Raw genomic sequence first — 23,865 nt, 5'->3', positions numbered from 1 at the left:
TGAATGTGAACACTTTTTCCTGTGAAGTTAGTTTAGTTGACACTGGTATGCTAAACCAATTCAAAAACAACTGATCTCATCGTTTCTTGTCACTCAAGCATCGATGGTCTTCGCTTCGACATACTCTTCCTACGGCAACGAGATGTCACCGTCGAGAGAAATTTATCTTCAGACATGTACAAGTTCCAAAACTTTCAGTCTGTTTCAGCATTTCTGCATTCATAGTATAACCACACAAGTAGAACACCACTTGTATCTCGGTATGCTAATGTCTTACTATAAAGAAAGTGAACTTTACTTGATCGGCATCCGCTAATATCATGTCGGTCATATCTCCTCGGCCTTGTTTCGATTACACGACGAACAAAACGGACTCTCGTAACCAGGACAATCTCATTGACAAGATTGGAATCATTTAAACACTCAGAGAAAAGGCTGTTCATTAGTCTTTTACTTTTTTCTCACGTATTTGATGAAATGATTAAATGTTTGCCAAGTTGCATATTGCTATCTAATCATAAGAAAACCCCAACATAATTTGTCTCAAAGAAAGCAACGATTTTACCTTTAGAATTGCCTGGGTCCTGCAACAGAGCCCCATCATAGCAGCATCAACAACATGCAGCAGCAAAATATCAAAATGACCCTGTAGTTTAAACATGCAGCAGTAAAAAACTAGTGATTAATCTGAAAAAGGTTGAAGAAACAAGGATCAGTAACCCTGATTTGATTAAAATCATTGCAGCTCTCTTTTTTCAGCAGTTAGACCTAGAAATTGAAACCAGAAAGCTGATTTTTCTGACATTTTTTTTATGGTTTTAGAAGTTTAAGGGCCACACTCAGGGCCATTAATTGTATTGGTACAAACAGTGAAAGTGGGATTTTGGTATTTGTTTTCACTCAATTTAGATGTTCCAAGAACCATTTTCAATGGATTTGTGGTTGATCAACAATTCAATTTCCAGCCACAAATAAAAGAACATGATGACAACCATGAATGTCGCTTTTGAAGACGTGATCATGTTCATAGCCTACCAATTTCACCCTGCAAATCTCAAAACTTTTTGATGAAATTACAGCAGCCAAAAGCTCGGAGGAAAAAAAATATCTTGTGCTTTTCAGAGAATTCATCAGGTGAAAGCAACATAATTTAAAAGCAAGAGGTGAGAGACCATTTTGTTTGATTTTGCGGAAGGGTACGTTCCCAGTTTTAAAGCTCTGCGATTTGGAGAAAGATTTGACAACGACCAATCAGAATCAATTTGCCATGGCCATGAAAAATATCTTCATGGTACACAAAAGCAAATCCTTTCATGATTGTTCATTATTGTTGAAAAAAGTTTAATTGATGGACTGAAAAACATGCTCAAATCATTAATATTAAAGTATTTTTTACATTAATGAATTTGTACGTAAAACAATACCCAGTGATCATTGGAATTCTTTGCAACTTGCGGCTACATCTTGTCGATTTTCAACAGCTTCAGAACAATCTAAAGAAATTAAAAAGAGGGCAAAGATAATTAGTGGATTAAAGGATTGCAGCTTATTGAATAGTACATTGTGGGAAAAAACCAGAACAAGAACCTTGTGAAACAAGTCATGATCGATGAACACATCAGATTCTGATCTACAAAGCTAGCTGCAATAACATAAACCAAAGACAGAAAATTAAGCTGCAAAAAGGATATACAAAAAGGGGGGCAAACAGGGTTAGAAACACCAGTAACAAGGGAGATTTTCCATGGATATATTGTTCTTTTTGTTTTCCCAGTCCTGCCTGCCAAGTCCCAAGAAACCATCAAAGCAATGTGAAATATCATGGCCTAATTGTGTGTTTTTGAAGACCCATTTTGCAGAAAAATAAGAGGAACTGATGCTACTTTGGACTTGAACCCAAGTATCCCAATCGGTCAGCCAATACACTCACATCTTCATCATCGGCGCCTTCGGTTCCCGGTATATCGTAATCGCCTTCGAATCTCTCATTCAGCAACTCTTCCCAAAACCCTTCGTCGAGTTCTTTATCCTGGTGTTGGAAATCATCTTGTGTTTCCTCATGGTCCCTCCTTGCCCTACCATATCCTTGCATTTCCAGTGCCAATGCTTCCAACTCCGTCACTTGGTATCCGTAATCACCGTACTCAGAAGGCTCGGTTTTAACTGGACTTATCATGCTCGATTCGCCTACATCGACTCCAACGGGTGGGCGATCAATAGGCCGCCTCCGTTTCTTCGACATCGCTTCTTCGAGCTCCTTTCTTTTATCCTTTTGTTGCATCAACTGCTGGATAAAAGCCGGATTCCGCATTGCTCTAGCTAGAAACGACATCATTTGCTGCTGTTTCTTCTCGGTTCCTTGCAACCTTTCTTCCATGGCTTGAATGTAAGCTCGAGTCGTCTGCTGTTGCTGTCTAAGCTTCACTAATTCCATCATTAGTACCTGCTTGTCGCGCTTCAATCGATCGACTTCACCGTCTAGTCCGAATCGGCCAACTTCGATGCACGGACCCGAAGCTTGATTAGATAGTAGGGGCTGAGATGTTGTCTTTCTCCTCCTAATGTTCTTCAGTAGATGCCTATGCCCCTTTAGAAACCCTTCATTGGCAAATTCCCATTTGTCTGGGTCAGTCTTTCTAAAACCCTGCAAGTAAAAGAAAATCATACCATAATCAATCAAAAAACTTGCTGATTAATTCATGTTTAATTTCATTGTAGATGGAGATAGACTTGGCTAACAAATACTGAATAAAATAATAATTGAGCAAAGGCCCCATTTCCAGAAGCAACCATTATGGGTGAAAAAAAACAATAAAAAAAAAAGACAAGTGGCTTAAAGTTTATTAAAAAAAATTGCAGAAAAAATAATCCATAAAAGGACATCAAAGAACATTCTACAAAAAAAACGTAATAAAAATATTTTAAAAATGGCTTTTACGATCTGTAAATCATGTGAGATTCCAGAACTTTCAAGAAAAATCTCGAGCTTTGATAATTTTAAAGAGGAGACTTTTTGCATCCAACAAACAAGGAGATAAACCAATGGTTGCTAAAAAGAAAATTAAAACAATGCAAATGAAATGAATGAAACCCAAAATTCCAGAAGAGCATTCAAAATTGAAAATTAAAAACAGAAAACTTAAGAGATGAGAAAACTTACGTAAGTATTGAGTTGCCTAACAAAACTAGAGAAATTATTGTGCTTGAAGTATTGAGGAAGAAGACTAGTGGAGAAAGCGTGAGGATCCCACACAACAAAGCTGTTGCCTCCTCTGCTCCAAGAAACTATGTAATTAGTACTAGGATCATCAACAATGTCGAAAGTCTTCGTGAGAAATGGCGGCGGCCCCGACTCATTAAGACCCTCCATCGGCTGCGGCGCCGGCATCATCATCATCGCCGACGGGTCATCGTCGGACTGTAAATAACTCGAGTTCGGGTACTCTTCCTTCACCGGAAAATACGGATTCATCGTCTAACTTCAAACTTATTGATCACAGTTTGTTTCGATAAAATCCAAAAGAGAAAGGAGAATATCGGGAGCTTGAAAACAGGGGAAGCTTCATGGACGCCAAGCTGATTCCTCAAGCATGTTAAAAAAAATCGAAGCTGAATCTAAAGTGAAGCAGTACGTTTATAAATAGAAAGTGAAACAGAGAATCTTTAGTAGTTTTTTCTGTGAGGAGGTTTCCTCCTTGGGAAGGTCGTTTTTGCGGTTATAGTAAGAGTTGGGATGCTTAGTCACGCCCGTATATATAATAACAGCCACGGCAGCAAGTGTGTATAAAAAAATAGAAAAATATATATTTAGTGGGTTTCTTATAAAAAAGTATTTAGAAAGTTCTAGAGGTTATAATGGAACCTTGTCATTTTATTATGATTTAATGATAAAATTGTTTTAAAAAAGTTTATTCATTTTATGAATAAAATAATAATAAAAAATATGAACATTTTCCTTTAGTGTGGAAAGTTCTGGAACTTCAAGGTGTAAGGCATGTTGGTGACATGGGGTTGGACCCACTTTTTTGTCTATTTTTATTTTATTTAAATGGATTCCATTTGAAACGTAGGCTCCCACGTAGGGATGACAATGGGTCGGGTCGGGTCGGGTTTTTGGGCCACCCGACCCGATCCAAGAAGAAAGGGTTTTTCACCCGTGACCCGACCCGACTCGACCCGAATATATGACTTAAAAATCCGACTCGACCCGATTCGACCCGAAATAATAATAAAAAAAAATTTATTCAATGAAAACAGTGACTTAATTGAAAAAAATTATATATGGAGGGACATTATTGTAATTATCTCTAAATATATATGATAAAATTATATATATTTTTCGGGTCGGGTCGGGTCGGATTTTTTTCACCATAAACCCGACCCGACCCGACCCGAACAGCACATTTAAAAAAAACTCGACCCGAACCCGAATTTTTTTTAAAAAAATCCGACCCGATCGGGTCGGATCGGATCGAAACCCGTCGAATTCGGGTTGAGTTGCCATCCCTACTCCCACGTATAGTTATTACTCAAATTCAATCACGTATGAATTATTACTAAATTATTAAGGACGTCACAAATCACTTAACACCTTACAATTAGATTATTAAAATTTAGGGTAAACTACATCATTCTTAACTTAACTTTATTCTCTCTCCTATTTCACTCACTTTACTTTAAAAATTTCCAATTTACTCATTAAACTTTTGAATTGCTCTTGTTTTAGTTATTATAAATTATTTTATTATTATTATTCTATGACATGACATTTATTATTATTGAAATATAAAATAATATTTTCACTTCATCATCTACAACATCACCACCGTCTCTTCTCATCACCGTCGGCCTTCGAAATCGGTAATCGTTTGAGCCCAAATTGTACCAAGAGATTCACATTGACACTTTGAGTCCGAATTTGTGATTGTTTCAGTAAAAAATCCCAAAACCCGTGAATCTCAACTGAAATATTTCAGTTTCCTCACTTTTGATCTCTTATTCATGGACTTTCGAGCATGTTCCTACAAAATAGTGGTCGGATCCGGACTCGGGGGATGAGGCGAAGCGACTCATGAAATCTGGGATCGAACGACTACCATCTAAGGCGATTGACGGTGGTCAGCATTTCGGTTTTTCACTTTTGATCGGATCAGAGCATGTTTCGATCAAATGGAGATCGAATTCGAACTTAGAGGTTAAGACGAAGCGACTGATGAAATTTGGGACCGAACAACCATCATCGACAACCATCAACGGTATGTCGGTGAATAGTTGACCCACCATATATTTTTATTTTATATTTTAAATTATTGTTATATTAAACAATAAAAAATGTCATGTCATACAAAAATAATAATAAAATAATTTAGAATAGCCAAAACAAGAGCAATTTTAAAGTTCAATGACTAAATTGGGAAAAAATGAAAGTGAAGTGTGTGAAATATGAGAGAGAGTAAAATTTAATGACGAATGGTGTAGTTTACCTAAAATTTAATATAGTACACCAATAAGGTTGGTTGTTGGTTGAAGTGATAAACAATTTAATATCACTTGAGTAGATTTTAAGTTCGAGGTCTTGTGTATGTAAAATTTCCTATTATGAGGTTCACCTACCATAGCTAGGTGTGCGACATTGATCGATACGAATCAGTCAGGGCAAAGTCTCGAAAGAGAGGGCAACCATTTTTTTTAAATATGGTACTACTACGTAAATATATAAATATTTAAACTTTTAAAGAAAAAAATCCTCAAATATACATTTGAATATAACGTCTTTTTAGACATTTCAATGTCTACTGGTAATGGTGTCTAGTGAGAGATTCTCTCCCTTCTCTCTAGGTTTCTTTTTCGAGAGATTGTTCTTGGGTTGTTTCTTGGTCTCGTCCATGGATTATCATGGACTCCCGGTTGTAGAACTTCCTTTTAGGAGTTCAAAATGGTTATGGTGTCTCAAAATTAGGATTTCTAGTTGTCAAATCCTTAAATTTTTAGGGAATGATAATTATCCTGAAAAAGTGTGGCACTCTTGGTGTTCGTCCTCAGATATAGAAAATGAAGGTAAAAGCATTTGGTGTTTTCATATTTGGACTATTTTTCTGTTTTATGTTTTGCAGGATCTTCTGAAAGATAGTAACGGTGGATGGATTGATAAAGAGAGAGGAAAGATAGAGTTAAAGCAATTTCAAGATTGGGAAGGTATGATGGAGGTGTTCGAGGAAGATGAATTTTTTTGGATTAAGAAGAGGGAAGGGGAGGGAAGATTAAGGAGTATGGGGAAATTGAAGATTGATAAAGGTATTGAGAGATGCTTGATATGGAAGATTATGAGTAACAAAGAAATTAAGCTTGAAGAAGAGATTAGAAGAAGGTCTTCAAACAACAAACGGGACGATGAAGTTATGGATGGTGATTCGTTTTGGATTGCTACAGGGGTTGTTTTGGAGCATAACAGGGAATTGGGGTTGTTCGGTTATGATAATCAAGAAGTCAAGAGAGTTAGTTTAGTTTCGGTTGAGAGGGGACTTAGTTATGATAGAAGATTTTTTCTTTATGGAAATATCTGGAAAATGATGATTAAATCGTCGAGTCATGGACTGAGGATAGCAACTTGTGTCTCGGTGCAGGCGGCTGATGGGATTGGAAGGGATCGGGGATATCCCACTTGTTACTCGGTGCTGACAGGCGGTGGATGTGGCAGGGCTATTGTAGGCGATGTGAGTCCTCGGCTGAATCGGGCAGAACAGCTGGCAGAAGGCGGCGGCTACAGTGTTGTAGGCGCTGATCTAAGTACGGACAGTGGGGTGTGCTGGAAAAGGGAAATTTATAATATTTATTTTAATATTAGTTTTTATATGAATATATTTATGGAAAGATATATTAAAATAATATTGGAAATTGGACATATGTCTAAAAGGAGGACTTTTCGAAGGGAATTAAGGCAAGTGGAGGAATGTGAGACGTGGAGGTGGGATATGTGTAGGAAGGATAAGAGAGGTCGGTGTAGTTGGAATGCTATAAGGAGGGGAGAAATTTTTTATGTTTCTTTGGTGATTCAACTAAGCTCTTTTGGGATAGTAGTCGAAATCAAAGAAATTAAGGGAGAAGCCTGTTCTTTTCTCACGATTGTTTATTGCATCTCTCCCACGTTTGTGTTTATTTCTTGGAAGATGTCTGAAGAGGTAGCGGAACTGATGAAACACTTGAATTTTACAGAGGAGGAGTCAGAGGACATCTCCCCACCTCGGATGGCTAATGAGGATGATGAAATGGAAATGGACAAATGGATTGTGGCAAGGATAATCGGTTACAAAAAAGTAGAAAGTGAGGCGGTGTTGAGGGTGTTTCGATCTATTTGGGGACATTCGAGGCTTGAGGATGCAAGTATTCTGAAGGAAAACATGTTCCTTTTCAAGTTTAAGACGATCTCGGACAAGCTGGCCATAATGAAAAGGACTCCCTGGAGTTTTGAAGGTATGCTTTTAGCCATTGCTCATTTCGATCCTAAGCTAAGTCTTGAAGAATTTGATTTCCGGCTGCTAGCGGTGTGGGTTAGAATTTGTGAATTGCCTTTGGGTTTTATGAAAATTGAGACTGCTGAAAAGATAGGAAATCGTATTGGAAAGATTATAGCTACTGATACTAGACCAGGTGATGGAAGGATGGGGGATTTTCTTAGGGTGAGAGTAGAGATTGATAGTTCTAAACCTCTGAGAAGATGTGTTAAAATGGGCGTTTGTGCGAATGGTGATTCGAGGAAATGTCTATTAAAATATGAGAGGCTTCCTTCCTTTTGTCATAAGTGTGGGATAATAGGACATGTGCTTACGGAGTGTCCGGGATTTTCGGATCAATTGCAGCAGTTTCTTCAATTTGGAGAATGGCTTAGAGTCTCTCCTATTAAGAGACCGGACGAGAGTAATTCGAGTAGGAAAGTGGGGATTGTTTATGCTGAAGGGGATTTAAATAGAAGGACTGTGACAAGCTCGGCCAATTCTCCTAGTCCGGATAGGGGAACTAGGACTCCACGTGGTAGACCGTGGATGCCAGGAAGGGATTTGTTAGTATCATCAAGTGCTAACCAAGATGATTCAGACCCTTCGGACCCTACAGGGACGGACAGCTCTCTCCCTAGTACCTTCCCTGATGTGTTCGTTCGATGTAACCGAGAGCTGATTGAGGAACTCCAAGATTATCGAGTGGAGAGTGTTCGGGCTGAAGTTGGCTCATCCAGTTCAGGGAAGCGGAAGATTGGGGATGCAAGTAAGGGGAAAAGGAAAGTGAAGAGGATCAATCGGAAACTTGTGAATATTTCGGACTCTACTCTGAATTCTAAGGTGGGAATGAGTGAGGAGGAAGACCCAAGTGAACTACCCGAGGAAGGAGCTGGGGTTGCACAGTTATTGGCGGAGGCTGAGTTTCAGCCCCGCCAGGAACCATGACGCTGTTCTGTTGGAACTGCCGGGGGCTTGGGAACCCAGCGACAGTTCGAGAACTTAGGAGAATGATCTCCGATAAGGACCCAATTTTGGTTTTTGTTTCTGAAACGAAATTACGGAAAAATAAAACGGAGGCTATCAGAGTGGCGACAAAGATGGGGGGTTGTTTTGAAGTTGAAAGATCGGATCGTTGTGTGGGGTTGATGATGCTATGGAAGGAAGGATGTGAGGTTAGTCTGCAGAGCTTCTCTAATATTCACATAGATGTGGAGGTGGTCTGGAAGGATAAGAAATTTCGGTTCACCGGATTTTATGGGAGAAGTGAATGGGCGAACAAAAGGCTTAATTGGGTGATGCTCTCGCATTTGGCGTCCACTTCTTCTCTTCCTTGGTGTGTTGGAGGAGATTTTAATGAAGTCATTCATGGGAACGAAAAAAGTGGAGGGAGGAATCCTATTCGGAGCCAAATGGAGGAGTTCAAGACGTGCCTTCGAGTTGCTGAGGTGTGGGATATTAGGCCAAGGACTGGGTGGTTTACGTGGGCTAGTGGAACGCGAGCCAGATCTTTCGTTTGTGAGAGAATTGATAGATATGTAGCGAAGGATGATTGGAGATTGATGTTTCCGGAGGCTAGAGTTGATACGGTCCCGATGGCGTCTTCGGATCACTCGGCTATTGTCTTAAGCTTGGAGGGGGTTGAGGTGATGGGTTCTGTTAGGAAGGATTACTTCAAGTTTGATGATTGCTGGGCTGATGAAGAGAAATGCAAGGATATAGTGCAAAGGGTTTGGGGGCATGGGGAGGACTCTTTTGAGACTAAAGTGGGCAAGTTGGGGGTTACGTTGGGTGGTTGGCAAAGATTGCGAAGAACTAAAGCTAAGAGGGATGAGAAGCGGTTAAGAGGAGCTATTCTTAAGATTGATTCTGGGCCGTTCTTTGCTGAGAAGTGTGATCTTCGGAGGAAGGTTATGGCTAAGCTTAAGGAGGTGTTGGATAAAGATGAGCGGTTCTGGTTTCAAAGATCGCGTGTGGCGTGGCTTAAGGATGGTGATCGTAATTCTTCCTTTTTTCACGCGAGAGCCAATGGGCGTCGGAAAAAGAACTGGATTGAGGGTTTGGAGAATGAAGGAGGGGTCTGGTGTGATAGGATTGAAGATATCTTTGGGATTGCTTCGAGATATTTTTCCTCTCTCTTTCGTTCATCTGCTGCGAACCCTGATGAGGAGATCTTTCAAGCCATTGAACAGTGTATTGATCCAAGTGACAACGAGATGCTTTGCCGGGAATTTTCTGCTGAGGATGTCATCTTTGCTTTTTCCCAAGTTAACCCTTCGAAAGCTCCAGGTTTCGATGGTCTTCCAGGTCATTTCTTTCGTTCTTTTTGGAATATTGTAGGTAGTGATTTCGTGAATCTTTGTCTTTGTCTTTTGAATGGTACGAAGGAATTTGATTATGTAAATCGTACCATTGTTGTCCTTATTGCTAAGGTTGATAGCCCGAAGTTAATGAAACATTTTAGACATATTAGCCTTTGCTCGGTCATCTACAAAGTTGTGTCAAAAGTTATTGTTAATCGTCTTAAACCGCTTATGAATGTTTGTGTCTCAGAGAATCAATGTGCTTTTGTCCCGGGTCGTAGTATTTCGGATAATTTCCTTGTTGCTCATGAAATTTTTCATTATCTTAAGCGTGCAAAAAATGGTCCTAACAAGGGAGCTGCGTTGAAATTGGACATGGAAAAAGCTTATGATAGGGTGGAATGGGATTTTTTATTGAATGTTTTGACTAGGATGGGCTTTTGTGATTCCTTTGTTAATATCATTCGTAAATGTATTTCCACTGTGTCTTTCCAAATCCGTATCAATGGTGTTTTGTCTGATGTTGTTGTTCCTCAGAGGGGTCTCCGACAAGGAGATCCTTTATCGCCCAATTTGTTTTTGTTCTGTGCTCAGGGCCTTTCCGCACTGCTGCTCAAGGCTCAAAGGCGGAACGAGATCAAGGGAATTAGAGCAAGTGTGAGAGGGCCGAGAGTTTCTCATCTTTTCTATGCGGATGATAGCCTTTTGTTCATGAAGAATTCGATGACGAAAGTCAGAAGAATTAAGGGTATCCTGGACCAATATGAGAAAGCTTCCGGACAAAAGGTGAATTATGAGAAGTCTAGTATCTACTTTAGCCCTAATACTCCGTCTGAGGATAGGGGATCCTTTCTGAGAGAGCTTGGTGTTGTTGAAGCCTCGGAGCCGGGAAGTTATCTTGGTCTCTCGTTGGTTGTGGGGAAAGGTAAAAGGGCGGCGTTTAATTTTATTAAAGACAGAACGGAAAAAAGGATCCAGGGGTGGACGAAGAGATTGCTGTCTTTTGGAGGGCGGGAGGTCTTTATCAAGTCCGTGGTGCAGGCTTTTCCTGCGTATGCTATGTCTTGCTACTTGATTTCGGATGGGGTTCTGAAGGACATAAAATCACAAGCTAGATCATTTTGGTGGTCGGGTAAACAGAATTCTAGAGGATGGGCTATGGTGGCATGGGATAGAATTTGCAAGGCTAAGAAATTTGAAGGGTTGGGGTTTAGGGATCTTCATATGTTTAATGTGGCGTTACTAGGGAACCAGATTTGGAGATTTATTCAAGATGAGAATTCGTTGGCTTTTAAGGTGATTAAAGCTAAATACTTCCCGAATTCCTCATTTTTTGAGGCTAGGATGGGGACTAATTTTTCATATGCTTGGGCTAGTCTCATGAAGGCTAAAGAGGAACTTAAGGATGGGTTTTTTTGGAGAGTGGGTATTGATAGTGGAATCAGGATGTTTGAGGAGAATTGGGGTGATGATTGCGCTATTGAATGGGGAGAAAGATATGTGGATAATGCTGCGCGTCCGGTTCGGGTTGTGGATTTCATGGTTCCCGGGTGTGCCAGGTGGGATGAGGATAAGGTTGTTGGAGTGCTTCGGACGGCGGATGCAGATAAAGTTCTTAAGACACTAATTGCTCCTGTTAGAGGGGATCGGTTACTGTGGAATCATCATGGTTCAGGTTTCTATTCTGCTAAATCGGGTTACAATTGGTTGATGATTCGAAGTAGTCCGACCTTGGTGGTGGATGGCATTTGGAACAGAATTGCAAGAGCTCGGGTCCTCCCAAAGATTAGAATCTTTGGATGGCGTATTTGTCATGATGCCATCCCTGTGGGAGCTAAATTGGTTCAAGCGAATATAGGAAATGGGGTCTGCCCGATGTGTCTTTTAGAGCTGGAAACTGTTTTGCATGCCATTAAAGATTGTCCCAAAGTTAGGTCGGTCCTGGTGGTATCGGGACTTTCTCAGGTGATTGTTGAATGGATCGGATCCTCTCCTCTTTCTTGGTTGATCTTTGCTCATTCCAAATTGATTAATGAAGGGTTTGATCTTTTTCTTGCTCTACTTTGGAATATTTGGAATCGAAGAAATGACATGGTGCATAATGGGGAAATGCAAACTGACAGGAATGTTATTGTTAGTTCTTCGAATTTGATTGAGGAGTTCCGTAGAGTGAAGAAGGTGGATGCCATTGATAGGGATGAGGTTGGATTTAGTCGTTTTAGGGGATGGATTAAGCCGGGGCAGGATGAAATTAAAGTTAATGTGGATGGGGCCTTTTGCAAGGAGAATAGGAAGGCGGCTATTGGGGTTGTGGCGAGGGATTCCCATGGAATGGTGATTGCGGGTCTTGCAAAGAAGATTAATCCTCCGAGTTCGGCCGAGTCAGCTGAAGTTGCTGCTTTTACTGAGGGTATTAAGTTGGCGATTGAGAATGGGTGGAATAGAGTTATTATTGAAGGTGATGCTATTTCGATTGTCAATAGATTGGCCAACAAGAGAACGGGGAAGATTCAGGATTTATCTACGATTGGATTGCTGCTCAATGAAGCTAGGCTTTTATTGACGAGGGCTCCTACTATTAAAGTTCATTACGTTTGTAGGGAAGCTAACCGTGTTGCTCATACCCTTGCGCATTGGGCTTTATCGAACACCAATCCAATTTGGTTCTTTTTTGATGAACCTGAATGTATTAAGCAAGATGTAATTGATGATGCTATTGGAATATAATGATTTTTCACTTCAAAAAAAAAAGAATATAACGTCTTTTTGTTAGGTTATTTAATTATAGAAAAAAATATAAAATTATCATTCGTGTTAATGAAAATAATAAATTGACATTTTTTCATTTAAAAATAACGGAAAATAACTCGTATAATAATTATAATTAAAATTATTATCAATTGTGTTATTTTTAAAAAAAATACATAATAAATTTTTAAGACAAAACTATCATAAATTAACCTTAACTTTCTCCGCCAGCAGAGTTATAGATTTAGATAGAATAGGGTCAACATGAGTATCATCTCATAAATGATATAAATATTAGTTTGATATTATTTTTTTTAATTTATATGTTGGATGATTATAATCAATATTTACACACGTGCACACTCATCATCCAATTCAATTTATATTCATATTTATACGTGTCTTCAATATGTAAACGTGTATTTCTTTTCCACACAATAAATTTAATATTCACCCTATCTTTTGATTAACTCAATATAATCTCTATCAAAATTATCAAAAGCTGCATACTCTTAACGAAGTTGTTGATAATTATCAACGATTTCTATAATATTTTTTTTTTAGTTTTATTCATACCAAATGATGTTTTTGATAAAAATATATTTACGTAAGAATGATTTTATTAAAAAATGGTTTAGTCTATACTCTAAATAGTTTTCGTAAAATATATTTTTTTACTTTTTTTTTAAATATAGTATTTTCCTAAATTAGCCGATAATTTTATTACCGAGTTTCCTTTTTCTTTTGGTGATAATTATTTCCTAGAAAAAATGGCAAGTATGCTGGACACCGTGGCACGCAAAAACAAGACAAGTGTCACACTTCTCGACCGTGGCGACGGTGAAAAGTAGGCAGGTTTTCAAAGAACGAAAGTCTGCCCGATGAGACAAGTGGATAACTCTATTCGTTAAACAGTATACTCAACTACAAGTTGATCTTAATTTTGAATTATTTTTTCTTATAAAAAGACCACATTATTATTATTTAATTATTTTATTAGTTTCAAATTTGAGTATAATAAGATAAAATCAAACAGTAATATTATTATTTTATTAAAAATTTCAACAAATTAATAAAATAATGTACTGAATATATTTTTTAAATATCACTTTAATTATTATTCTATTGATATCCGGGAAGGCCATACAAGTTGAAAATGCCAATAAATAGGGACCACGTCACTTCATATATTTTATATATAGAACTTTCCGGAACAAAACATAGTCTTCCATAAGATAAAATAGGTTATAATATTACCATTTTTTTTGGATAAAATAAGTTATTCTTTAAAATATAAATATTTTTATCGTAAGATGAATGGTGTCAGACCTATAATAATAATAACGATTAAATTTATTCTTGATAAATTACGTGAAATTGTTATAGATTTAATTATGAGATACAATTTTCGAATAATGACCTCAAAAGATATTTGTAGAGATACAACAAACTCTCTCGGTTTCAAGATTTTTTATTGACTAATTCAGATTCTCATACGTCACACACTTAGTTTCGGTGGGTGAGTCTCCCAGCTGCGATTTTATGCATATACAAAGACTTAAACTCGAGACTTATCTTAAACGATTTCAAGTTACTTACTACTTGAATCAACTCCAATTAGTAAAACTAATGAGTAAAACTAAATACTTTGAAATTCTAAAAATACCAATTTTTTAAAATTATTATATTTATAAGAAAAAAATTATATTATTAAATAATAATAAAATGGACAAACGGCAATTCTAGGTTAAGCTACTTGTCAAAACAGCAGCATTTATATTTCTAAATACAAGACAGGTGTGGCAAAAATATTGATGCCAGACGTCTATTTTGTAAATATTTTTAAATATAAAATGACATGTGTCATTATAGTACTACACCACTTGTAAAATCAAACATTATTTTTTTCATAATTAGGGAAGAAAAATGAAAGATTATTAAGAAAAATAATCAACATTTATGATGAGCTTTAGAGTCAATTTATTAAGACGTGGTTGAAAAGGGGAAAATAGATGGTATTTTCGTTTTAATAAAAATAAAATAATTAACAGCAATTTAATATTTTGTTATTGTTTTATCGCATTTATGGTAATTCGATAAAAAAAAGAGTTCGAAAATTAAGAGAGAAAATGATTAAATTGATAAAACTGAGGGACCAAAAAATATTTTACCATAAATGAAATGGAACTTAACTCTACACGTTTACAAAGTACATGAATTACTTTGAAAGATTTGATGAGCTTTAGAGTCTTTTCATGAAATTATCCCTAAATAGTAAACAGATGCATAAGTATAACATCTAGATTTTGTGGGCCAATGGAAACTTCTACATATTTTGTTCGGCTTCTACTTAAGTCGTAGGTTTGCTAAGCTTTTAATAATTTGTTAGTATCTTTTAACAATTTTAATCGAATAAAAGAATTATTAAACAAGTTCAATAATCACATTCAATTCAAATATCGACGAGTTTTAATTGAATTTAATTTAAAGAGCTTGCAATATGTGGGTCTCGTTTACAGTCCTACTAACAATGATAATGAAGCTTGATAAGAGAGAGTGGAGACTAGAGAGGAACAGCTTTGTAGCTACGCTGCGGCACCTTCTTGAAGAGCGCCCAAGCCAGATCAAGATAAAGAGGAAACTGCGCTATGGCAAAGAGCGTCACAGGCAGGCAAGTAACCGCATACACCGGGAACGCAGCGTACTTCAACTTATCTTTCAAAATAAAGAAATGTCCCGCGCAGAACGAAACCAACACCGACGCTATCGATACGAACAGCGACGTCAACCCCAGCAAAAGCTTCCGGGGCAAATCTATGCCGAAATCCCTCTCTTGATACCGAGATGTTAGTATCGATAAGAACATCACCACGGCCGTCACGGAGAAGCAAAGAGTGATGAGGGATGAGATGGCGAAGACATCGAATGCCGGATGATTTTCCAAGGTCGGCGTTCCACTCTCCGAATTCACACCTCCTGGCACGGTGGTTGATGTGGCGAATGCCACGGTCGCGATCAATGCTGCCACGACGGAGCACGATTCGGAGGTGTTGGTTAGCCATTCGCCACCCTTGTCAACGAGGTGTTTGTGTGTCTCGGTGAATATGTCCCTTGGGGTCTTGTTGTCCTTATTGTAACGAGTGAAGAAGTGGGCGGGCATGGAATGCTTGACAAACTAAAGAATTTCATGGTGTCAAAATTATGATCAATTATGCTGGACGTACTTAAATTATAGCTCCAATTATAAACTAAATAAAATGTAAACATAGTCATACCTCATACCACTTGATTTCCCATTGCATTTGTAAAGCAGCGCCGGGGATGAGCCAAGGCCTGTGATCACCCAGCATTGCGGCAAGGTGCAGTGCACTATTTCCGTTATGATCCACCGCTCGGAAAACGCTGTCTTTCATGATGTTTTTGTTAAGCAAGAGCTCGTATACGTGAGGCTGCCGGTTCTCCACCGCAAGCAACACTATGTTCTTCTTCTCCGAGTTGGTTTCATGGATCGCCACCGGAAAACGTTGTAGGATTTCATCCACCATTTCCGTGATTCCGTTCTTCGCCGCAATCAATATCGTTGTCTCTCTTTTCGCGGCTTCTTTGGTTTTCTCCTTTTCACCTGCCAGTTGGTGAATTTTGCAATGTTACAAGAAAATTATGCGTTAAACATTCATGTATGTGCCACTAATGTTGTTATATTTTTCACCTTTTGAAATTTTTCCCTTAATTTTATCACGTTGTTTAGCTGGATGTGAATCATCACAACAGGCAAGCATTTTAACGTCTCCTACTTCTGTGATTTCATAAGGCTTTGTCTCGTCGGAATCGTATAACGATAGCTGGGGCCGACAGCCATTGTCTTCATACTGGTACATAGAAACATGTTGCAGAAGTTCATTCATGATCTGGACAGCCCAAGTATGCTTCTGTTTCTTCTCCCTTAACTTCCTAATTCTCTGTGATCCTTATGAATAAACAACATTAATGAATAATCAAAGAGATATTACGATTCGTGAGCGAGTAGAAAGAGATGAAAACCAGTCTAACTCGACCTACCTAATCCGAGTATAACCAAAATTGCTTTGGATAACAACTTGACGAAATCAATGAAGGTGACATAATTGGGAGGAACGAATTGATGTCCATCTCCTGCGAGTACAAAACAAGATTTCTTTCATTAGATGCCTGCAGGCTGCAGAGCTCGACAGAGTTAGGCTGTTTGTAGGGATAAACTTGTTATCGATTTATTCCTTTGTGATCTCGTGAAGAAATGTGCCGGATGATTTACGAGGTTGCTCGGAATAAACTTGTTATCGATTTATTCTTTTGTGATCGCGTGCTGAGATGTGCCGGATGATTTCCAAGGTTGCTCGGTGCTTTTGTGTCTCTTAATTCGAATTCATTCGCAAGTTTGCAGTTCCGATTCTCGGTCCTATTGTTTATTAGGTGTCGAAATTTGACATTTATGTTCTATTCCCTTAATTCTTCATGTATTGCAGGCAATGGATTGCTTACCTTTGGGTATGGTCTCGGAGGCGGCATTAGGAGCTTCAAGGTTTTCAACCACATCTCGTCTCTTGTTTGTGTTCTGTGAACTTTTTGTCACTGCAAAATGTAATAAAATTGTTCAATCGAACCATAAAAAAGAGTCCACGACGTTACATTAAGACCGTTTGTTATTTCCCGGGCAGCCAGCTTCTACCGGTTTAGTTAGCATACCTACTTGAACCAGCTGCTTTAGCAGGTGCAACAAGTGCATGCATGTTTGGTAATTGCCGGGATAACTATTTCTCATCGTCCTTTCCTTTGATCCCTTAGATTGGCCATAGCTTGCAGATAGTTGAAATGATGGTTCCACCTTAAGCGGTTCGACGATTATACCTTGGGAACAAAATTGATAATGTCGATCACTTGAATATGTGAATTTCTATGCTTTTGATGGTGAAAGTTGAGACTAATGAATAGCACTTACAATGATAGATAAGCTGGCTGAAACGACCGAGATGGCTACCGCTTCGGAAGGCGGTCGGGTTGCTAGCCAAGAGATGCAGGGCTGATATTCCCTTGTCGTTTACATAATTGACAAGATCTTGATAATGGTAAATGATTTGAAATGCCAAATCTGTGAAGCACATTAGAGTTAATACAAATATGCTAATATGTTTGAAAAAAAGGAGTTGTGGGAATTCATACCAAAATAGTCTCCAGATATGGCACAGTGAAGAACATTTTCACCGTCATTTCTTCTGCAATAAGAATACCCTTCTTCCTGGCTTCGACAGTAGGAGTTAAGGCAAAGAAAAGCGTCCTTCTTGCCGTGTAGAGCAGCCACGAACATGGGTGTTTCTCCTTGGAAGTTCTGAATCTGGAGCAAAAACGGCTCCACTCTCACAAGGCATATGCACATCCTTGCGTTCCCTAGCGAAGCCGCGACGTGCAGCGGGGTATTCCCCTGCTCGTTCCGGATTTCCAAGGCTTTCGGTGGTTCACCGTGGGCCGAAACCGAATCCACTAGCTGTTCTACTACGGCTTCTTGGACGTTGGAGACGGCTATGTGCAATGCGGTGTCGCCTGATCTTATGATCTTAGCCACATGGACCGAGGGATCCTTCTCGTATATGCTTATAACAGTGTTCCATTCACCTTTCATGGCACATTTGAACAATTCTTTTTCTTCACTAATGTTTCTAGACTCCATCTTTTGTTCTTCATAAGAGTGGAAGCTGAGCCTGAGGTAGACACAAAAGGTACATAAATACACCAAAAGTGGAAGAAAGGAACGTTTGAGGTCGTTCCGTTTCCAAGGAAGGAATCATTTTGAGACTCGAAGGAAACAGAAAAACAGTTTACACCTTTTCTTTATAGAGTAACTTTAATAATAAATAATAAATAATATAGGATAATTTTGATTGATTAATTTTAATAAAAAAGATAAATGACACGTTAAGTCTTTCAAATTTTATTTTTATTTAGTTTAATTCTTAAAAATTCATTTAAATTAAAATTAGCATATGTTTATTAGTCTAATATTATTTTTAACATTATTTATGATAATTTTATTTATTTTTAATTAATATATCAATTTTATTATTGAAAATGATATGTGTTATCATTTATCGGAGGAAAAAAAAAGTATGGAAACAAGAATGTTAACCAAGGAAATTTTGTTATTTATATTTAAGTTAAACTAAGATTGATGACATTAATTGATATTAATATATTCTTAAATTAATAGTAATATATTTTAAAATTATTTATATTATATTTTACTTAAAATTATATATTTGATATACCTAGATATGAATTCTTTCACCTTCAGTATAATTTTCCCTAAAAAAAATTGATGGCAATAATTAATTTAATTGCAAAGACTTGAGGTTTAAATGCTCATTTGTTTTATTAAAAATACGGAGTATTTTTCATCGTTTTGCTCCTTAAACTATTTTTTTAAATACTTTATTTCTTAGACTATCGAAAATTACTTTTATCGTCCTATCTTTTTAACAATGTTAAAAGATATTTTGATCAATCAGAACGTGTTATGTGACAATTTTAATCGACTGACTTTAACGAAAATGATAAATGACATATTGAAACTTTTATATTTTATTTTTATTTAATTTAGTCCTTAAAAAATTATTTAAACCAAAATTAAATCCTATTTAATTTTATATTTATTTTTATTTAATATATTGATTGCATCTAATAAAAATAAGATATGTGTCATCATCTATTATAGAAAAAATGAAAATAAGAATGCCATCCAAGGCAATTAAACTTGAGTCTCTTGTAAAAAGTAACCTAACACTCAACCACTATGATAAACCTTAAACTTGTTATTTTAGGATGAAAATTAATATTTAAATTAATTAAAATTAATATTAATAAATATCATTCCTTATGTTGTATTAAATATGTTCATGAATTTTTTTATCAAATTTATTTAACTGACTCATTATTACTTAAAGTTTATTATTGATAAAAATATGAAAAATGGTAGCTTAAAAATCTTAATTTAGATAGTTTTTAAATATATATTATATAAAATTTAATTGTTTAAAATATTTAAAATAATCATAATCAAAGTTTAAAAATTTTTACTTTTAAAATATCAAATATCAATAATGAACATATTTAATGGGACGAGAGAGTACTATATTATTGAATTAATAACATATTGCTAAACTAACATTAATATATTTTCAAAATTATATATTTGTAATATTTTTTACTGATATATTTGATATAATTAGATATAAATTATTTAACTTTAAATATAATTATTATAAAAAGTTGATGGCATTAATTAATTAATTTAATTGATTGGGTTAGATTTAATATAACAATTTATTGAGAATCAAGCACGCCACAATATCTCTCGCGTAGCACCAAAACCGCCGCTCTATATACATTTCATCAAATTTTCGCAACTGAAAAAAAAAACAAATCAATTCGTGAAATCCAGCACGAAATTTAGAAGAACTTCCCGTTCTCTTTACTATCGGATTTTGAATAATACTTTGAATTTTTATTTTTGGATGATGTATACTGAGACGGCGCAGAAAATTGATGTGGAGGCCGGGCGCAGGCATCTGTATCCGATGATGCAAGAGCCGCCGGCGATTAGGTGGGCTTTTATTCGGAAAGTTTATTCAATCCTATCCTTTCAATTGTTGGCTACAATAGCGGTTGCAGCCACCGTTGTTTTTGTTCATCCGATCGCTCGTTTTTTCGTCAGCACCGTCCCCGGCTTGGCTCTTTACATCGTCATATTGATCATGCCTTTAATTAGTGCGTTTCCGCTTACATTGTCCTTTTTTCGGTGTTCCTATTTTGTAACTATTTTAGTTGACTAAAATAGGAAAAAAATTATGTTTGCCGTTTCGCAGCCCTTTTTCCATTGTATTTTTTTCACCAGAAGCATCCATGGAATTATCTTCTGCTTGGAGTTTTCACCGTTTCTCTCGCCTTTTCTGTTGGATTGACGTGCGCTTTTACCAAAGGTACGCATATGAATATTTTCAATACTTGTAATTTTTCTTTTCCCCCATAATCTTAGCTGATTACACCCTTTATTAAGTCAGTTTAGCATTGCTTTAAATTTGTTTGGATTGCGAATTCTGCTGTAAACTGTTGCTTCTCTGACGTTAATGAAGAAACCTGTTGATAATTTTTTTTATGACATTATATTTTGACATATCATAACGATATTTAGGACATTTTATATTTATATACATTTAAAAGATATATAACGATCTCGATAATAAAATAATAAAAAATAATATTATTTTTAGAGGATTCAAATTTAAGTAATTACATCTATAGAGTGATTAAATTTTTTTCAATTATGAAAAAAAATTACGTACATTTGCCTTTTTTTTGTGCATATAGGGAAGGTTATTTTGGAGGCAGCGATTCTAACAGCAGTCGTAGTTGTGTCTCTAACCCTGTACACCTTCTGGGCTGCAAAGAGAGGCCATGATTTCAACTTCCTTGGCCCTTTCTTGTTTGGTGCTCTCCTTGTTCTTATAGTTTTTGCCTTGATCCAGGTATTTTACATGTTTCCCATTTTCATTCACCTATTTCATCTCCATAATATTTGGCTTCCCACTGCAGAAATTTTTTTTTTTTTTGCCACAGATTTTTTTCCCTCTGGGTAGGTTATCGGTGATGATCTACGGCGCCCTTGCCTCAATCGTGTTCTGCGGTTTCATCATCTACGACACCGACAACTTGATCAAACGCTACACCTACGACGAATACATTTGGGCTGCTATATCTCTGTATCTCGACGTGCTTAATCTCTTCCTATCGTTGCTTTCCCTTTTAAGAGCTGCTGACTGATGGTTAAATGGATATGAAAGTGCCTGTAAGAAAATTCTTGATGATCCTTTTAGGCCTTGATCCTTGCTGTTTTCTTCTTTTCCCTTCCTGTTAGATGGTTTAGGTCATAGTTGGAGGAATTTTAAAGGTTCTGTTTTGCTTGCATAACAATTCATTCATTCTTTGCTTTTCTTTGCTTCTTCCTTTATAAATGAAGATTTAATGGCGCAATATATAGGAGTCGTCATTAATTTTTCTTTTGCTCAAGTATGATTGGATCATCTAAAAGTATATAATTGCAAGGTTTAATGTTCTCACAATGCCTGTTAAGGAAATAATATTATTTAACCAGATATTATCCTTTAATTTAAAATAATAAATATAAAACTAATATTTAAAGATAGTTCTTAATATATCATTTAACCATATATCATACTTAGTATTTTAGAGCTTAGAGTTTATACTTAAAATAAATAAATTGTGTAAAAACTTTCATCAAAGTTCAAGGAGCGGTGACAAATTTTAACCAAAATTTTACATTAATTTATTATTTTGGCTAAGGGTTTTGTTAAAGGCTAAAATATGCTTTCGATACCTTCATTTGACTAAAACATGAGTTTTGGTTTTCGTATTTGAAAAGTTCAAAATTAAATCATTTTACGATTTAAAAATCTCAGTCCAGTTATTAGCATAACACACGCATACCAATTTTTGGAAGCAAGCTCCGTAAATATACCGATTTTTGGAAGGAAAACATTACTGGTTTATGGCATAATTAGATATTTGCCCAATGGTTTGCACTGAGCACCTAGAAGTACAAGCTAATGGAGCTTTAAGTGAAGACAAATAAGTGAATTAGTCCCAGCTTGCCGCTACCGCCACCGCCATCGCCATGATGCCATGTAGTTGAGCTTTGCCTATTATGATTTCTTTCAGCTGCGATGGAGACAAGCTTTGATACACCTTTGAGTCCACATATCGTATTCCCTTTGACTCCTGCATTTGAACTCAACGATTCCCCTTATTTCGGTCTTCAATCCGAAGTATCGACGCTGCTCTCCACCTTAGAATAGTGGTCTCTCCAGCCATGCCGGAACGTCCCTGCACACCTCCAGAACCACATCTGTAACGTACCCAAAAAACAGAAACACATTTATTTCCAAAGCAATCCACAATAATCTTTGTTACCCTATGATAACAGGGCTCATTAAACTTGACTCAACTAGGAAAAAAATAAAATTTTCGACTCAATTTGACACTAAAAAACTCGATTTAGCTCACATTTTTATAAATTCAACTAACTCAACTAGATTGAATGTTCACCCTATATTATATTACTACAACTTACTCTTTTTCTTCTTGGTAAAGGTCCCAGCCACATGCTTGCTTTTCATCTTCCAAATCACCTTCAGAAAGAAAAAGAAATTCAGTCTACATACATATACAGATGTGCTAAGAGGAATTAATAAGTACCTGGCCTGCCCTATTCGTATAAACAGAGACGACTTTCCAGTGAAGATCACCTGCTTTTCTATAAACATGTTGTAATCACCATTTTTACCTTGATTTAACTGGTTCTCTGCTCCAAATAGCACCTACCAGCAGCTTCACATTCCAGCAGCTTCCACTGACGATAGCTGATTTCTCGCTCCACACAGTAGTGTTGAAAATTGGCACACCAAATTGCATCAATTGTTAATATTATGGGTGGCAATTTGGTGGCATTAATGGGGTGGCAAAATTGGTCAAATTTGGCCACCAAATTGTTGAAAATTTTGGATGGTAAAACTATGCAATTAGTCATTGTAATTTAGGGTATTTACAAATTAGTCCTTAAAGCTTCAACTATAAATACCCTAGCTCATTTAGCTTCAAAACCATCCCAAAACATTCTAGCTTTCTTCCAATACTAGAGAGAATTTAGAGAGTTTCTTGAGAGTTGTTTTCTCCTTTTTTTTTATTAAGAGAGAATTATCATTGTTTTCTCCTTGGTAGATCGAGAGAGGTTGTAATTCCTATTTTCTCATAGTGAAATTCTTCTACCGTTGCCCGTGGTTTTTACCCTAAATTTTTAGGGGTTTTCTACGTAAATTTTGTGTCTCTTTTATCTTCATTTTTATTTTCTCAAATTATCAGTTGCGATTTTGCTCTATCTGATAGCCGTCTTCCGCAACAATTGGTATCCGAGCTAGATTAGAGTGTGTAATATCTGCTTATTGTCTTTGTGGTTGCCACCAAAAGGTGGATCCTCCAACATAAGAAAATAAGAAGTTATTACCCATTCTTTGGAGGTTCCAGAGAACTATTCACAATAGTGAAATAGTGGGAGCTATCCGTAAAAGAAGCTATGGCAACGAAATTTGATATTGAAAAATTCAATGGGAGAAATTTCTCATTGTGAAAATTGAAGATGAAGGCCATCCTGAGAAAAGACGGTTGTCTAGCAGCTATCAGTGAAAGGCCGGTGGATTTCACATATGACAACAAATGGATCGAAA

At 36.8% G+C, this 23,865-nt stretch overlaps 3 protein-coding genes and 1 pseudogene across 4 annotated transcripts; 1 reads left to right on the top strand and 3 right to left on the bottom strand.

Annotated features, from left to right (window-relative positions):
* Positions 1-1,390: 1,390 nt before the first annotated feature.
* LOC120189135 (heat stress transcription factor A-7a-like) lies at positions 1,391-3,727 on the bottom strand. Of its 2 annotated transcripts, XR_005522477.1 has the most exons (3): positions 3,161-3,727; positions 1,588-2,644; positions 1,391-1,493 (listed from the first exon to the last, which is right to left on the bottom strand). XR_005522477.1 is itself a non-coding variant. In XM_039192468.1 (2 exons), the coding sequence occupies exons 1-2, from the start codon at positions 3,470-3,472 to the stop codon at positions 1,880-1,882; spliced, it is 1,077 nt and encodes a 358-aa protein (XP_039048399.1). In that variant the 5' UTR covers positions 3,473-3,727; the 3' UTR covers positions 1,528-1,879. The 2 variants fall into 2 exon arrangements, 1 of the variants encoding a protein (XP_039048399.1); XM_039192468.1 differs by lacking the exon at positions 1,391-1,493 and having other exon boundaries at positions 1,528-2,644.
* An 11,359-nt stretch (positions 3,728-15,086) lies between these two features.
* On the bottom strand, positions 15,087-18,242 carry LOC120188695. Its single transcript, XM_039192108.1, has 8 exons — positions 17,738-18,242; positions 17,517-17,666; positions 17,264-17,425; positions 17,060-17,149; positions 16,601-16,693; positions 16,251-16,508; positions 15,817-16,163; positions 15,087-15,716 (listed from the first exon to the last, which is right to left on the bottom strand). The coding sequence occupies exons 1-8, from the start codon at positions 18,240-18,242 to the stop codon at positions 15,105-15,107; spliced, it is 2,217 nt and encodes a 738-aa protein (XP_039048039.1). The 3' UTR covers positions 15,087-15,104.
* Positions 18,243-20,030: 1,788 nt separating this feature from the next.
* Positions 20,031-21,418, top strand: LOC120189136 (protein LIFEGUARD 2-like). Its single transcript, XM_039192469.1, has 4 exons — positions 20,031-20,335; positions 20,434-20,547; positions 20,936-21,093; positions 21,185-21,418. Exons 1-4 carry the CDS (start codon positions 20,083-20,085, stop codon positions 21,386-21,388), a joined length of 729 nt encoding a protein of 242 aa, XP_039048400.1. The 5' UTR covers positions 20,031-20,082; the 3' UTR covers positions 21,389-21,418.
* Positions 21,419-22,124: 706 nt separating this feature from the next.
* LOC120189134 overlaps positions 22,125-23,865 on the bottom strand; it is a 28,853-nt pseudogene continuing 27,112 nt past the window's right edge.

This window comes from Hibiscus syriacus, unplaced genomic scaffold (genome assembly GCF_006381635.1).
Source record: "Hibiscus syriacus cultivar Baekdansim isolate YM2019G1 unplaced genomic scaffold, ASM638163v2 tig00116951_pilon, whole genome shotgun sequence".
NCBI lineage: Eukaryota > Viridiplantae > Streptophyta > Magnoliopsida > Malvales > Malvaceae > Hibiscus > Hibiscus syriacus.
Note: the sequence above shows the minus strand (reverse complement) of the source record. Positions and strands in the feature narration are given on the sequence as shown.